At 28.2% G+C, this 15041-nt stretch overlaps 1 protein-coding gene across 1 annotated transcript; it reads left to right on the forward strand.

The window, feature by feature from the left end:
* The first annotated feature begins 647 nt into the window (after positions 1 to 647).
* Positions 648 to 15036, forward strand: Sap-r (prosaposin). Its single transcript, XM_076394237.1, has 29 exons — positions 648 to 814; positions 1413 to 1515; positions 2076 to 2223; positions 2281 to 2434; positions 2526 to 2704; positions 2793 to 2989; positions 3050 to 3302; positions 3387 to 3491; positions 7247 to 7411; positions 7468 to 7746; positions 7987 to 8218; positions 8274 to 8401; positions 9051 to 9240; positions 9292 to 9431; positions 10718 to 10874; positions 10934 to 11052; positions 11115 to 11337; positions 11397 to 11482; positions 11542 to 11773; positions 11964 to 12037; positions 12095 to 12326; positions 12714 to 12826; positions 12887 to 13106; positions 13221 to 13294; positions 13352 to 13583; positions 14168 to 14286; positions 14345 to 14549; positions 14691 to 14782; positions 14835 to 15036. The coding sequence occupies exons 1-29, from the start codon at positions 775 to 777 to the stop codon at positions 14898 to 14900; spliced, it is 4557 nt and encodes a 1518-aa protein (XP_076250352.1). The 5' UTR covers positions 648 to 774; the 3' UTR covers positions 14901 to 15036.
* Positions 15037 to 15041: the final 5 nt, after the last annotated feature.

Genomic DNA, 15041 nt, shown 5'->3' on the forward strand with positions numbered 1-15041 from the left:
TTTATTCACAACGCCCTATCACCAGGGTGATAGTTCTGTTCAGGAGAATTTTTTAAAATACGTAGGCACAAAAACTGCCACATTACAAATCTTTTTGACAGGACGAAGTCTGTCGGGTCAGCTAGTATACTGATAATTTTAATTGGATATAAGATTACCAAAAATTATTTTTAGGTGATTCTCTTGTACTTACCCTAATTATAATTTTGGCATTTAGGCATTTTCGAATATATTTGTATTTCTATAGTATGGTAATAAATTATTACACTATTGGTGTATATCTATAATTTTAGCTAGTGTTGCAAATCCAAACAGCTTTGCTTTAAGGGCTTTAAAAATATAGTATTAATATTTAACATAATTAGAAGATATGCTACAATATATAAATAAGAATAAAATATTAGTTAATTTATTTATATTTATATAATATTATATATGATTAATATTTCATAGGATTAAATATTGTAATTGATGAATTCCTGTAATTTTTAACAACGACTTAAATCTGAAAATAAAAATAGGGAATAGTCCAATGTTGCCGCTATTCGTTCAAATTGCATAAAATTATATGAACTTTTAACTTCTAAATGTGGTCTAAAGTAATATTATAGCTACGCAACAGAAAATATGACAACACCGGCAAAATCGGTTTAAAAGGAGAAGCAAAACGACAGATGTTTTGTTCGGTCTGACGTTCGCTTAGTGTTTGTTTGAAAATATTTTTGTTTGGTTTAATCGAATTAATTCAATCTAGTTATAGAACGAAGAGTAAATATGAAGACATTAATCTTCATAGCACTAGTTTGTGTTCTCGGTAAGTTCTAAATTCAAGAGTTTGATGCCATTTTATTATTGAATTATACAACAATTGATTACAATTACTACATTTCTCCTAGACTTTCTTATTTCATTAAACAATTGTTTAAAATTGAAATGATAAATTTATATATATATATATATTTATTTATATATATTGTATACAAATTAATTAGTTTGTATATGATTCATAGAACTGTAATGCAACACGCAGTGCAGGCATACAGTAGTCTTTGTTTATTTCTCATGTTTGTGTTTTAAATAAATGCGTCTTTGTTTCACTATAAAACAAAACGATTCATGAAAATTGGCATGAAGAAATAATCCAACCTGTTTTCGATTTATCTTTATATCAATTATGACTAATAATTTTATATAACCTTTGGTCATAAAAGAAATGATAACTAATCTGTTCAAGCTTAATCACCATTTAAATATTTTACTGTTATGAAATGTAAAGATTTCTGTTTTAGATATTTAAAATAATTAATAAAAAATAAGTATTATAATTATTCTTACTTTCATGTACACCTACATCATTCATATTACACTATTATAATTTATCAAATATGAGTTTATAACTTTATTGTTATTAGCAAACGGTGTTTTTGTGCCACCAAGGCATTACAAAAAGCAAGTTCATCTTCTTGGGGAGAAACAGTGCACTTACGGGCCATCTTACTGGTGTCAGAATTTAACGTAAGTAAATAATAATGTTTCACAAATTAGTAAAGGCAATAATAAACGCATCAAATGTATTATACATCATTATAATATTCCATGCGTTGTTAAAATTTTTACAAGAATATTTAATAAAAATAAAAATAAAAATTGTATCAGAAAAAATGCATTAAAAAGTAAAATTTATTTTAATATTAATATGTAAAGGCAAACTAACTCAAGAAATAATTAGAACAGATAATATTGTTTTATATACAGTGGCGTGAATTCAGTATCAATGTATATTCATATTGGAAACATATTTTGATATGAGTAACCACAACACGATAACCTTATCTTTTGAAATATGAACATTTTTGAGATATAATTTTAAAAATCCTGGCACAAAATAAAATAATAAATTTCTTTGAGCTATTTGTATGGCAGTTAAATTATTTAAATGTTCCATTACTTGGTAAATAACTATTAATATAAATTAAGTGAACTTTATTTTGCAGCTAGAATATTATAATGTTATGTACTTGTTTAAATATATAGAATTATATATACAAAATAATTGAATCTCTTAAATAATATAGCAATGCTGCTGACTGCCATGCTACCAAGCACTGTATCCAGACAGTTTGGATTCATCAAAACCTACCACCAGATACCACCAGTATCTGTGATACTTGTAAAGAAATGGTTAAAGAAGCTAGAGATCAGTTGGAAAGTAATGATACAATGGTAAAATATAGCCAATATAAAAAATTAATAATAATGTATTTATTAATATTATTTTAGGAACTTATCAAGCAAGTATTTGAAGGATCGTGTGCATTGCTTCGTCTTAAACCAATTGTTATAGAATGTGATAAAATTGCTGATAATTATATTCCTGATCTTATAGAAACTTTAGCTTCAGAAATGAATCCGGCAGCAGTTTGTTCTGTGGCTGGTAATATTTTTTAATTATCATTTATATTTATAGTAATATAATATCTATATGTAATATGATTGTTTATATGTTCAATATTTATTGTTCTTAGGCTTATGCAATAATCCAAGAGTGCATCAACTATTAACTGAAGCAGGTGAAGATTTACAAGGGCTGACAGTGTCTGAAAATACTAGGAACAGATGTGAAAATTGCAATACAGTTATGGATATTGTAGTCAAGAAATTTAATGATTTAACACAAATTGAATTCATGAATGATCTGTTAGAGGTTTGTAAATTTGTATAATTGTATTTACATTATTTTGATAATTACTATTATTGTGTTTAATTTTATTAATACTTTTTTTTTCTGTTAGTTCTGTGGAAAGTTCAGCAGCTACTCTGATGCCTGCACCAACATTGTTATTAAACATTTTCCTGATATTTATAGTTTTCTTAAGGCAAAATTAAACTCTAATGATGTTTGCTTGCTTTCCGGCGAGTGTTATACGAATTTCCACAAGCATGAAGTAGAAATTACACCTATGTCTAAAATTGGCTATGTACATCCAGAGTATGTATTCCAGTATATTCAGCATAATACTGTTTACTAAGAACAGACTAATTGTTTTAGGGGAAAAGATGATCTCCCATGTGATTTATGTAAACAATTGGTTACTCACCTTCGTGAAGTCCTGATAGCCAATACTACTGAAATGGAATTCAAGCAAGTTTTAGAAGGCCTATGTAAACAAACCCGTTCGTTCAAAGATGAGTGTCTCAGTTTCGTAAAAGAGTATTATGATACATTATATAACTATTTGGTAAAGGAATTGAATGCTACAGCAGCATGTGATGTAATTGGAATATGTCCAAATGGAAAACAAGTGAGTGAAATATTTAAATATACCAATAATATATATATATATATATATATATATATAGTTCTCTGCAAATATATCTTTAATCAGCTTCAGCATCCCATTGCACCACTGTTGTTAGAAGATACTGCTCAAATTGCCAAAAGACTACACATTGAATCTTCTGTAGTTCCCCATGAAATAAAAACCCTAAAGGTATGTCTTATCAATATTGCTTTTGTGGTATGAACTTGCAATGTAGATATATTTTTTCAAAACCTATATTTTGTGACCGAATTGAGATAAATAATGGTATTTTCGGGATTTCAAGAAGTTGTATTATTGTATATTTTTTTACTTTTTTTAAAATTTACTGTTTCTAAACTAGTAATATAACTAGCAATTAAATTTAATCTGTCTTAACCTACTAACAACTAATATATTTTCCACTGAATTATATAGTGTTCTAAAATTTGCAAGATCACAAGATTTTTCCGTTTAGATGTCTGCACGTTTCTGGAGTCTTCTTTGATGGGAATTCACAAATCTTCTGATAGGGCTAACCATACTAATTTCTATGTCGACATACAGGTCATAAATGAATACATACCAAGGCATATTCACAATACACTAGCACTTTATTTTGGAACATCTGAATTACTTGAATATTGTCGTCACTGGTGCAGCTCAACAACTGAATTCCATAGCTCCAGACTAGTCTCGGTATCTGCAGATATAAAATAAGCTTGTTGTAGGTTTGATCGCTGGGAGTTTCGGCCAAGCAACCAATACACTTTCCTGAACTTGATGTTAAGTTCATCGCGCTTCTTTTTTATAAGCATCTTTTGTCTGAGTGTGGCATCCAGGATCATGACAAGGCATTTTGCTGTGTTGGCATATGGACTTGCAAGCCGTTAATAAAGATACTTTGCGGCATGGTCCTATTTATGAATTTAGTGCGTGTATATTTTGCTTCATTCAATTTGTTTCGCAATTTTTTAGTCCATATAGCAACTTTACCAAGAAAATATTTGAGCTCCCGTGTTGAGTTCTCTACACTCTATGCTACTGCTAATATTGCCATATCAGCAAAGGTAGCAATTGTGTTATATAATGTTGTAGGGGGATCACTGATGTAAAAGTGATAAAGCACTGGCACTGTCACACTTCCTTGAGACACGCCAGCCCTTATAGGTTTGAGATCAGAGTATGTTCCTTTAAGTGTAACACGGAAGTATCGATTAATCAAAAAAAGTTTTATATATATATATATATATATGTATATATATATATATATATATATATATATATATATATATATATATATATATATATATATATATATATATATATATATATATATATAGAACGCCTTCGTGTGCTGTGCAACATTGAAAAAGACAACAGGACACATCCTTATTTTCTAGAAATGTTTCAGTTACATCTGTTGCGTGTATATTTCTTCCCGATTATAAAAAGAAAATTAACTATTAATTATATTAACTAAACTTATTAATTACAAGGATAGACAGGTATACACGATTAGTGACGACAACCTTCACATTGTCAACGTGACACCAACTATGCGCTCCTTTAACCGATTATTTAATGTTCTCTGTTAATGGAGACTGCATATAGACTGTGTGTATTCTGCGAGGATTGTAAAGGCTGTACGTGTTTTTCAAGACTATTCTGCGTGTGTTGTTCGAAGATTGAGAGGTAGATTAGACTAATACATCGCATTTTATCCTCCATAGCTTCTCCCTTGGGTACCTTGTATCGAGAAAGTAAGCTGACTTAACCGTCTGTCTCGCAACCTGACCGGTAGTTATATATCGATTTTATATCTAATTTTTCAGGCTTTAAAAGGAATCTTATCGATATCTTAGAAATTAGTTTGTCTAAATTTTCCGAGCAATGTACGTATGTTTCGAGTATTTTTGGTTGCAGTAAATACTTGGTCAATTGTTGAGCAGCTTTTTGGTTTTGGTGTCATTATAATTTCAGCAATTTTTGATGCATCTAGTACATAGCTTAACCAAATGCAAGCATTAAACAAGTTAGTTAATTTAACCAAGGGCTTTCTTTGGGGTCTTTTAAGAATCTCTCCCTTAAAGGTTAAGTTGTAAGTTGTAAAGTTGCAGTTAATTCCTTCCCAAACTAGAAGTAACCTTTGCAATCCTCTCATGGTTGTTGTATACTTTTAAATTAGTAATTCAGTGTTGACTTTTTATGACATAATGGCATTATCATATGTCTTTTTTCATATTAATGTTCTAAAACGCATAAAAACAAATATATACAAGACTAGTACTTACTCATTATACAAAATCAGGATAGTACTTACTGCAACCTCTTTTAAAATTGACAATCAGTAATAGCTGTAAATGTTTTATTTAACTTGACTACAGTAGAATATGTAATCAATTTTATGAAAACAATCACTTAAATAAAGAATTAATTTAAGTTCTATTTACCTTTTAGAAAGTAAACGTAAGTGATTAAACTTTTATTGCTATCCGGACTAAAGCCATTAGATCTGATATGTATGTCTTATATGTATATGATAGACTAATTAAATTTTTGGTCGAGTCGTGCAATGAGGTCGCAACAGCAACGATTCTTAATTGTAACTCATTCTTGAACTAAGTATGGATGCAGTGCAGTACCGTACTTAGGCATATCTGATGAGAAAACTGCCTTCACACCAGTTAGAAGAATCCTCCTTAAGTTGTTGTAGGTGATCAATGTTTACTGATGCCGCTTTTGATAAATTATCTTACGTTTGATTTTGTTTTTTACTCGCAATTTCTAGGTTCCAGGTTCCGACTTCGAAAAAATCTAACACTAAAAAGAAAAAAATAAAATATTTTTAACAAAAAACTTCAAAATATAAATAAGGAACTCACTAAAAATTACAAATTAATCAAGGTTAGATTTTTAACACAAAAAATACATTTTAAAATAAAATATGTACATAATAATCGTTGTAATAACTAAATAAAAATAAACAAAACCTTATTTAACCTATCTGCTACATGTATTTTATAATCTATATACACACAATTTAGCTTAACACTACCTAAGCCTATTTATCTATTTATAATATTATTTTAACTACTACCAACTAATCACTTTGAAGTCCTCCTTGAAGAATTCCTTATTTATTTTTTGAAGTCTTTTACTGAATTTATTTTACTGAAAATGAATGAAAATATATTTTGAAATTATGCTGGATCGAGGCATCCATCAACCTTCGTTCTTTAATCAAGATTAGATTAGATTAATTAGTTTTCAAAGAGGTGAAAAGTTCACTAATAACGGGCTCACGCTTCGCATGAATGATATTGTGTACTGTTGTTATTTTGATTAAACTTTCGAAACTTGAATGAAATTTTCTAAAGATATTTAACATTCTTTAATCCATAAGATTATTAATATAACTAATTGGAATTTTATTTAAAGTTATAGTTTTTGTGAATTAATACCCGTATTAAGTTTTACATTTATCCGGTATTTTGGAAATCCGCTTTGTAGTTAATCAAACATTTTACAATTGTTCGGAAATAGAGCCAGTTTGCAATAAGCCTTTGATCATTATATAAAAACATATATACATAACTTCTTAAATTTAAGTTTCCCCATTCTATTTTTCCTTATATTTATAATCATTTACTAAAGATCTCTCTGTCTAAACTATTATCATTGGATTAGACTGATCTTGGATTACAACTGGTTGGTTGGACATGATCAATTTCTTCTTGTATAAGTGAAAATATTTGTTAACAACATAGATTAATAATATTTTGAAAGTAATCTGCTTTATTAATAAGCCATTAACATATTCCTATCATTATGTTTTTAAAGACTATTATCTTTCTTCATTTATGTCATATTTAGGACATAACACATACATGAGTACAGTGCAGAAAGGAATACACAAATTAATTTTTATTACAAATTTGTTTTAGGATATCCGTCCAAATAATATGCTTTATGTAGGATCTCCTGAACAGATGCAGTTACCAATTGATTTGCTAACACCACGCCATTCTGTGTATAATGAACAACTTTGCATGTTCTGTCAATATTTTCTCCATTATTGTCAAGTTGCTATTAGTACTCCATCAGTAGAAGTAAGTTTAACATATATATTGCTATGTTAAATTATAATAATTTAAATGTTAAATAGGCCGATATCAAAAAAGTTATAGACGAAGCATGTGAAAAATTACCTCGTTCGGTCAATGCTACATGTATTGAATTTATTGATACTTACGAACCAGCCTTAATTGCTATTTTGGCACAAGAAATTGATCCATCCCAGGTATGTCCAATGATTCGAGTGTGCCCATCAAATAAAGCCAAAGATGTCGATATTTTTATGAATGCAAAGTCATCTGATAATTGCCCATTTTGTTTGGCCATCGTCACCGAAATTGAAGATATTGTTAAAGGAAAAACAAGCAAGGTATTTTAGAGTCTTATTTTGCAGTTATTCACAAAATTCAATATACTTTCAGATGTGTAAATGCAGAAACTGAAAATTACCTTTTTATATTTAGCATTAATTGTTTATAAATTATTTAATTCTTCTTGACTGGTGTTATCCCTTGTTCGATTAAAACTTAACTTGTGCTAGTATTTGAGGTTATACATTATCATTCCAGTTTTTTGGTTTTTAATATATATATATATTTTTTTATTATAGGATGAAATTAAACAAGCCCTTGAGAAAGTGTGTCTTTCATTACCAGAAAGTCTTAAGGTGAAATGTAATGATTTCATAGAAACATATACAGACGAATTGGTTGAAATGATCATAGCTGATTTCAAACCAAGTGAAGTGTGTGAATATCTAAAATTCTGCAAGGATTCCACTCCACCTGTTAAATCAAATGACGAAGGTGAAATTACTAATACCAATTATGGCGGCGATATAGGTAGTTGTAATAACCAAAAAAACTATCTGTTAAATAATCCAAATAAATGTTATAGAGACTAACTCCATTTATGATAACACAATTGATGGAAAACCTATTGAACATGTCGGAGATATGTCTTGTGTCCTTTGCGAATATGTAATGAAAGAAATTGACGATCAATTAAAAGATAAAAAAACTGACGTAAGTTATATCTTTGCATTTATTGCAGTTCTAGATATGCATTATATTAGGTCCAGAAATGTATTCTTATGTTTACCATCTATAAAGAATTACATTAAGCGATTAGCCAACAGAGACACGTTATTTGATACATTTGGTGAGATCAAAAAGGAATTAAACCATCAGTGTTGAGGTTATATGAAGTAGACCCATTAATTGGGCAGTTTAAACAAACGACTCTCGCATGATAACATTCAATCTCACATAGCCCTTTAATTGTCACTTATTTAGATTGATGCAGCATGGCGGTAGTAGGTTCGTCCATCGATCGATGGACGAACCTGGTAGTTAGGGAATTAGTAAATTAATTGATAACCTAAAAACTGCTCTTCCGTTGTTGATTGTTGTCAGAAAGACTGAAAAACGCTGTAAAAATATATTAAACTTACCTTATCCAAATTTGTTCCAATTAATGCGTTTTTAAGCAAAGAACTGCTAAGAATATTATTCAGAACCTAATATATAGCATACATTATATATATATATATATATATATATATATATATATATATATATATATATATATATATATATATATATATATATATATATATATATATATATATATATATATATATATATATATGTATAACTTCAAATGCTGTTTCAGGACGAGATTAAAAATGTAGTACTTGGAATCTGCAAAGTAATGCCAAAAAGTGTAGCAACAGAATGTAATAATTTTATTGACCAATATGGAGATGCTATTATTGTACTTTTACAAGAAGCACTAGAACCTAGTCAGATTTGTGCTATGATAAAATTTTGCCCAAAATCCGATCAATTACAAATTGTTAAAGGTATGTATTGACTTTCTTTTTACATGTATTCTTATATATTTTCACTCACAGAAGAAGTTACAAAATGCGGCGTGTGCATCTCAACAGTGGATATTATTAGAACTATTATGGAAAATCCGAACGTAGACCGAAATATTGGTCATGTGTTTGAGAAAACTTGTCGTGGTATACCATTCAGTAAGAAGCAAAGTGTAAGTTGAAATTAATATGCTTAAGCTAATTAATATCGCATTGGCTTTGGGCTTCAAAATTGGGACAATTGCTATTATGTGATAAACTAATTCATTAGAGTTTTTCAAGAGTGGGTCAGTGTTTAAACAGAATGAAATGAACTGTAATACCTTACATAATGTGAATGGTATGTTTTATTTGAATGTTTACTGTATATATGGAATGCAGTTTTCATGCAGATACTTCCGTATGACCTCGGTTATGCCGACTTAAAAACTTAACGACTCTTCAAAGTTATAGTTAAAGTTTGGTCCTAATGTTTAGCAACAAACCCTTATTTTAATATAAGGTTTTATAATTTAGATGACGCTCAACGACAGAATAATATATAACAGATTAAACAGTTGATAACAAACAAGTTGATAATACTAATTTACTTTTCATAGTATTGAACAGAATATCTATATATTTTTAAATCATTTCAAACGATAATACTTTTAACATATCTCTTACTACTTTTTGTGCTTTTTGCGAAAAATTTTTTTAATAAATTAATTTAATCTTCTCTAAGTTCTTACATAGGGACAAAAAAAGGTAGTAGGTTCAGTTATAACATATATATTTATTTTTAGTGTGAATCAATCATCAAAGAAAACGGTGTTGCTATTACTACGTTACTTGCAACAGGTAGAAATTCCCAACACGTATGTGAAGCAGTTGCTCTGTGTAATCCATCAAATAGTTTTGTTAAGACAAATTAGCTTTCCTTCTCAATAAATTTATAGTATCAATTAGATATTGCAAAAATTACACTATGGTTCCCTGTAATTCTAGTTTTTAAAATATGTTAGTTTTTATTTTGAAAAAGTAGGTGTAGCTACATATGATACCACACTAATTTTAACCCTCTGTGATAAAATTATAAAATAATTGATTAATAAAGATCTTGGTTCCCAATATACAAATTGTTTTATTACAGAAGAGCACGTACATTGTCGTTCTGTTTTTTTTTAATTTAATGACGTTTGTTTAATAATTGTTCATACTAGGATTACTTAAGATTTCACATTTTTTATTAAAATCTGTTCTAATTGTTACATAATAATAAGGTTCAACGCAATTGCAAATTATTTACCTTAACTTACTTTAAATACGGCAATTGGCATGCTGAAAAGTATATTATTTATGCTTATGCTTTAGAATTAATATAGAATTTATGTATAGAGTTTACAATGTGTATAAAATACTTGTATATAATGTTACTTTATATACTCTTTTATGATAACGTATTTTTAATGTAAATTAGGAACCTAAAAGAAAGCTGCAACATACGGTTTGTTACAATTTAGAAAAGCAACTTGACGGTAAATGTTCAAAAATGAATGACTTTCATTTTGATCAATTTAAGTTGTTATTAACACGCTTTGTTCGGGAAAATGTTTGTTCGCACTTAAATAATCAAGGTAAAATGCAGCATTTTTTATCATTCTCATCCGGGACTTATATATATATTTTTATTTAGAATTTATTGACAGCAAGAAACTTAAAAATTATGTAAATGATGAAAATCCATTGGAATGTTTCATATGTAAAACTATCGTTAAAGAAGTTGCAAATGAAATCAAGGGAGATAAAACAAAGGTATTTAAAAAAGCGTTGGAATATATGAATTGGAACATTGCTAATCGAATTATGTGTTATAGGAGAAAGTTCGAAATGCTTTACAAAAAGTTTGTAAACGTACTCATATTAAAAAATGTACTAGTTTTGTTAATAAATACTCCGACAAGTTGGTTGATTTAATTTTTCAATATGCAAGCTCAGAAGAGGTCTGTTTAAAACTTATGGTTTGTGATTTCGAGGTGTCATATTATAATATAAAATTACTACAAACACTAAAATACAAAACAGATAATGACTTAGTTGGTAAGTTATTAAAATCTCATGTCTATTTTAAAATACTGAAATTATTTTTATTCCTCTAGCAAACACCCCAGATCCTGTCGAATGCACTTTATGTAAATCTGTAGTTAAAAGAGTAATTTTTAGAGTTAAAAACAATAAAACAAAGGTATATATACGGGTCTGCTATTAAAATAGACTATCACTATACAAAAACTTTTATTTTAGGAAAATATTCACCATGCTTTACATACAGTATGTAAACATAGAACTAACTATAAAACTTGCAATGATTTTGTTAGAAAATACTCCAATAAATTACTTGATTTAATAATGCAATATACTGACCCTCAAGATATATGTACTAAGTTAGCAGTATGTAACTTTGAAATTTTGAATTACAATGAAAAATATGTAGAAAGTTCATCATACCAAAACCAGATGTCTATTCATAATAATGGTAATTTATTTTAACTGAATATGTTTTATTCGTTAAATATGTTATATGCACTATTTTTATACTTGAAAGTAAAAGCAAACGTTTTTTATAATGGTTTGTTACTTCTATTTGAAATAACTTGCCTACCGATAATATATTATTATTAGTAGTAGTACATAATTAAATGTTGACTTTGTTTTTATACATATAGATTCCCCAGATTGTGCATTATGTAAAACTGTAGTTAAAAGAGTCATAACAGAAATTAAAACCAATAAAACGAAGGTATGCTAATGGTTATAGAAAATAGAAAATCATTCCAAGAAAATATATTTATTTTAGGAGACTATTGAACGTGCTTTACATACAGTGTGTAAACATGTACGTAACCATAAAACTTGTAATGGTTTTGTTAGAAAATACTCAAACAAATTGGTCGATTTAATTATGCAATATACAGACCCTCAAGATATATGTACTAAGTTAGCAGTATGTAACTTGGAAATTTTGAATTATAGTGAAAAATATGTAGAAGGTTCATCATACCAAAACCAGATGTCTATTCATAGTAATGGTAATTTATTTTAACTGAATATGTTTTATTCGTTAAATATGTTATATGCACTATTTTTATAATTGAAATTAAAAGCAAAAATTAAGGTAGACAGTAATAAAGTTCATTTAAAAAAAACTAACATGTAATTTTCTATGATATATTTCCCTTATGTGTCTCTATATGCTTGGGGTTAGATGTGTGATAGGTTCCCCATCTTGAAATTTCGTCATTGAGTAATATGCTTTAAGCTCTTGGAGCTTTGGACCTAACACTATTAGCTTTAAGTTTTTGGACTCCCTTAGATTCGAATGTAATAATTCAGTAAATAAAAATGAACTTTAACACCGTCTATTCTTTATTAGTTTGATTATAAATTTAAATGCTATAATAGTAACCATTTGCTAGAGAGTTCCTTAGTATATGGTAAAGTCGATGATTTACAAAATCCAATGGAATGTTTTATCTGTAAATTAGTTGTAAAAGAACTTGCCAAAACCCTCAAAGGAGATAAAAACAAGGTATATAATTTAAAAAACTTTAATAACATGTAACAATCATTTAACATTTTTCTATTGCAGCAAAAAATTAAGGAAGCTTTATTGAAAATTTGTAAACACCTACGTAAATTGAGAAAATGTAGCCACTTTGTTAATAAATACTCAGATAAATTGGTGGATTTAATTGTCAGGTATGGCGCTTCATCTATCATATGTTCAAAATTAATGCTTTGTGATTATGGTGAATATAATAGTGATATTGACATAGAATCAACTGAAGATTATCTAATTGAAGATAATGGTAAGTTTTTCATAATGACTTGTTACTTCTATTGGAAATAACTTGCCTACTGATAATATATTATTATTAGTAGTAGTACATAATTAAATGTTGACTTTGTTTTTATACATATAGATCCCCCAGATTGTGCATTATGTAAAACTGTAGTTAGAAGAGTCATAACAGAAATTAAAACCAATAAAACGAAGGTATGCTAGTGGTTATAGAAAACAGAAAATCATTCCAAGAAAATATATTTATTTCAGGAGAATATTGAACATGCTTTACATACAGTGTGTAAACATGTACGTAACCATAAAACTTGTAATGGTTTTGTTAGAAAATACTCAAACAAATTGGTCGATTTAATTATGCAATATACAGACCCTCAAGATATATGTACTAGGTTAGCAGTATGTAACTATGAAATTTTGAATTATAATGAAAAATATGCAGAAAGTTCATCGCGCCAGAACCAGATGTCATTTTATAATAATGGTAATTTAATTTATCTAAATATGTTTTATTCGTTAAATATATTATATTCACTATTTTTATAATAGAAATTAAACACAAAAATTAAGGCAGGCAGTAATAAAGTTCATTTTAAAAAAACAAACGACACCTTTAAACGTTTATCAACTTTTAATATGTAAATCAACATTTATACTTTTTTAAAAATTACATAGTGAATATGTCCTCCAAACTGCGAGTCTGTGAGTATCTTCTGAACGAAATCGTTATTTAATTATAAAAAACAATGAAAATCGACTATATTGGAATATCTCCATAAATAGAAATAGGGAGGAAAAACATCCGGGGTGGCAGTGGCCATTATCATCCCTTTTTAAATTCATTTTTCTATGATATATTTCTCGTATGTGTTTACATGCCGGTATTTGATGTGTGATAGGTCCCCATTTTGTTGAAATCACGTCATTGAGTAATATACATTAAGGTCTTTGAAACTTCTGGACTCCCTTAGTTTTGAATATACTATTTCAATAAATAAAAATGAACTTTAACACGGTCTATTCTATATTAGTCTGATTGTAAATTTAAAAGTAATAATCATCTGCTAGAGAGTCCCTTCGTATATGGTGATGATGATGATGGTGATTTACAAGATCCACTGGAATGTTTTATCTGTAATTTAGTTACAAAAGCACTTGCCAAAATCCTCGAAGGAAATAGAAACAAGGTATATAATTCAAATAACTTATAATATGTAACAATAATTTTAAATGGTTGCATTGCAGGAAATAATTAAGGAAGCTTTATTGGAAGTTTGTAAACACTTACATACATTCGGAAAATGTAGCGAGTTTGTTAATAAATACTCAGATAAATTGGTAGATTTAATTGCCAACTTTGGCGCTTCACCTATCATATGTTCAAAATTAATGCTTTGTGATTATGATGAATATAATAGTGATGTTGCTGTAGAATCAACTGAAGATAATGGTAAGTTCCTCATAATGATTTGTTACTTCTGTTTGAAACAACTTGCCTACTGATTATTATTATTATTATTAGTGTATACAGTGTATATATTAGAGTACATTATAGTTTTGGTATTCGATCTGATTCTGACTCTTATTTTAGAATCAACCATAGGCGATGACATATCGTGTATTTTATGCAAGAACATTGTAAATACTGGTCAGTCAAAAACTGAAACTTCAAATTATAGAAATGTAAGTACGTCAGCATAATTTTATCATTGAATCTTATAATTTATATTTACAGGAGATGGATATTGACTTATATAACAGATGCCAAGATGCATTGCAGAAGTGCATTGTTTTTATTTAGTGACTGTATTACTATAATATATGTAGTATATGTTACATATTTTTGTATCTCTAGTATAAGTACATATTATATTACTATAATATTTAAAGATAATTGTTCTTTTTTGATGAAAAATAAATACCATGTTTTTTACTAATTGCT

This window comes from Rhynchophorus ferrugineus, unplaced genomic scaffold (assembly GCF_030347505.1).
Source record: "Rhynchophorus ferrugineus isolate W39M unplaced genomic scaffold, kcgeb_rfMv2 rfM2, whole genome shotgun sequence".
Lineage (NCBI taxonomy): Eukaryota > Metazoa > Arthropoda > Insecta > Coleoptera > Curculionidae > Rhynchophorus > Rhynchophorus ferrugineus.

Coding starts and splice junctions, on each gene's coding strand:
- Sap-r (XM_076394237.1), top strand. CDS start 775: ATGAAGACATTAATCTTCATAGCACTAGTTTGTGTTCTCG. Junction 9,241..9,291: donor TCAATTACAAATTGTTAAAG/GTATGTATTGAC, acceptor TTTCACTCACAG/AAGAAGTTACAAAATGCGGC. Junction 11,338..11,396: donor AACAGATAATGACTTAGTTG/GTAAGTTATTAA, acceptor TTATTCCTCTAG/CAAACACCCCAGATCCTGTC.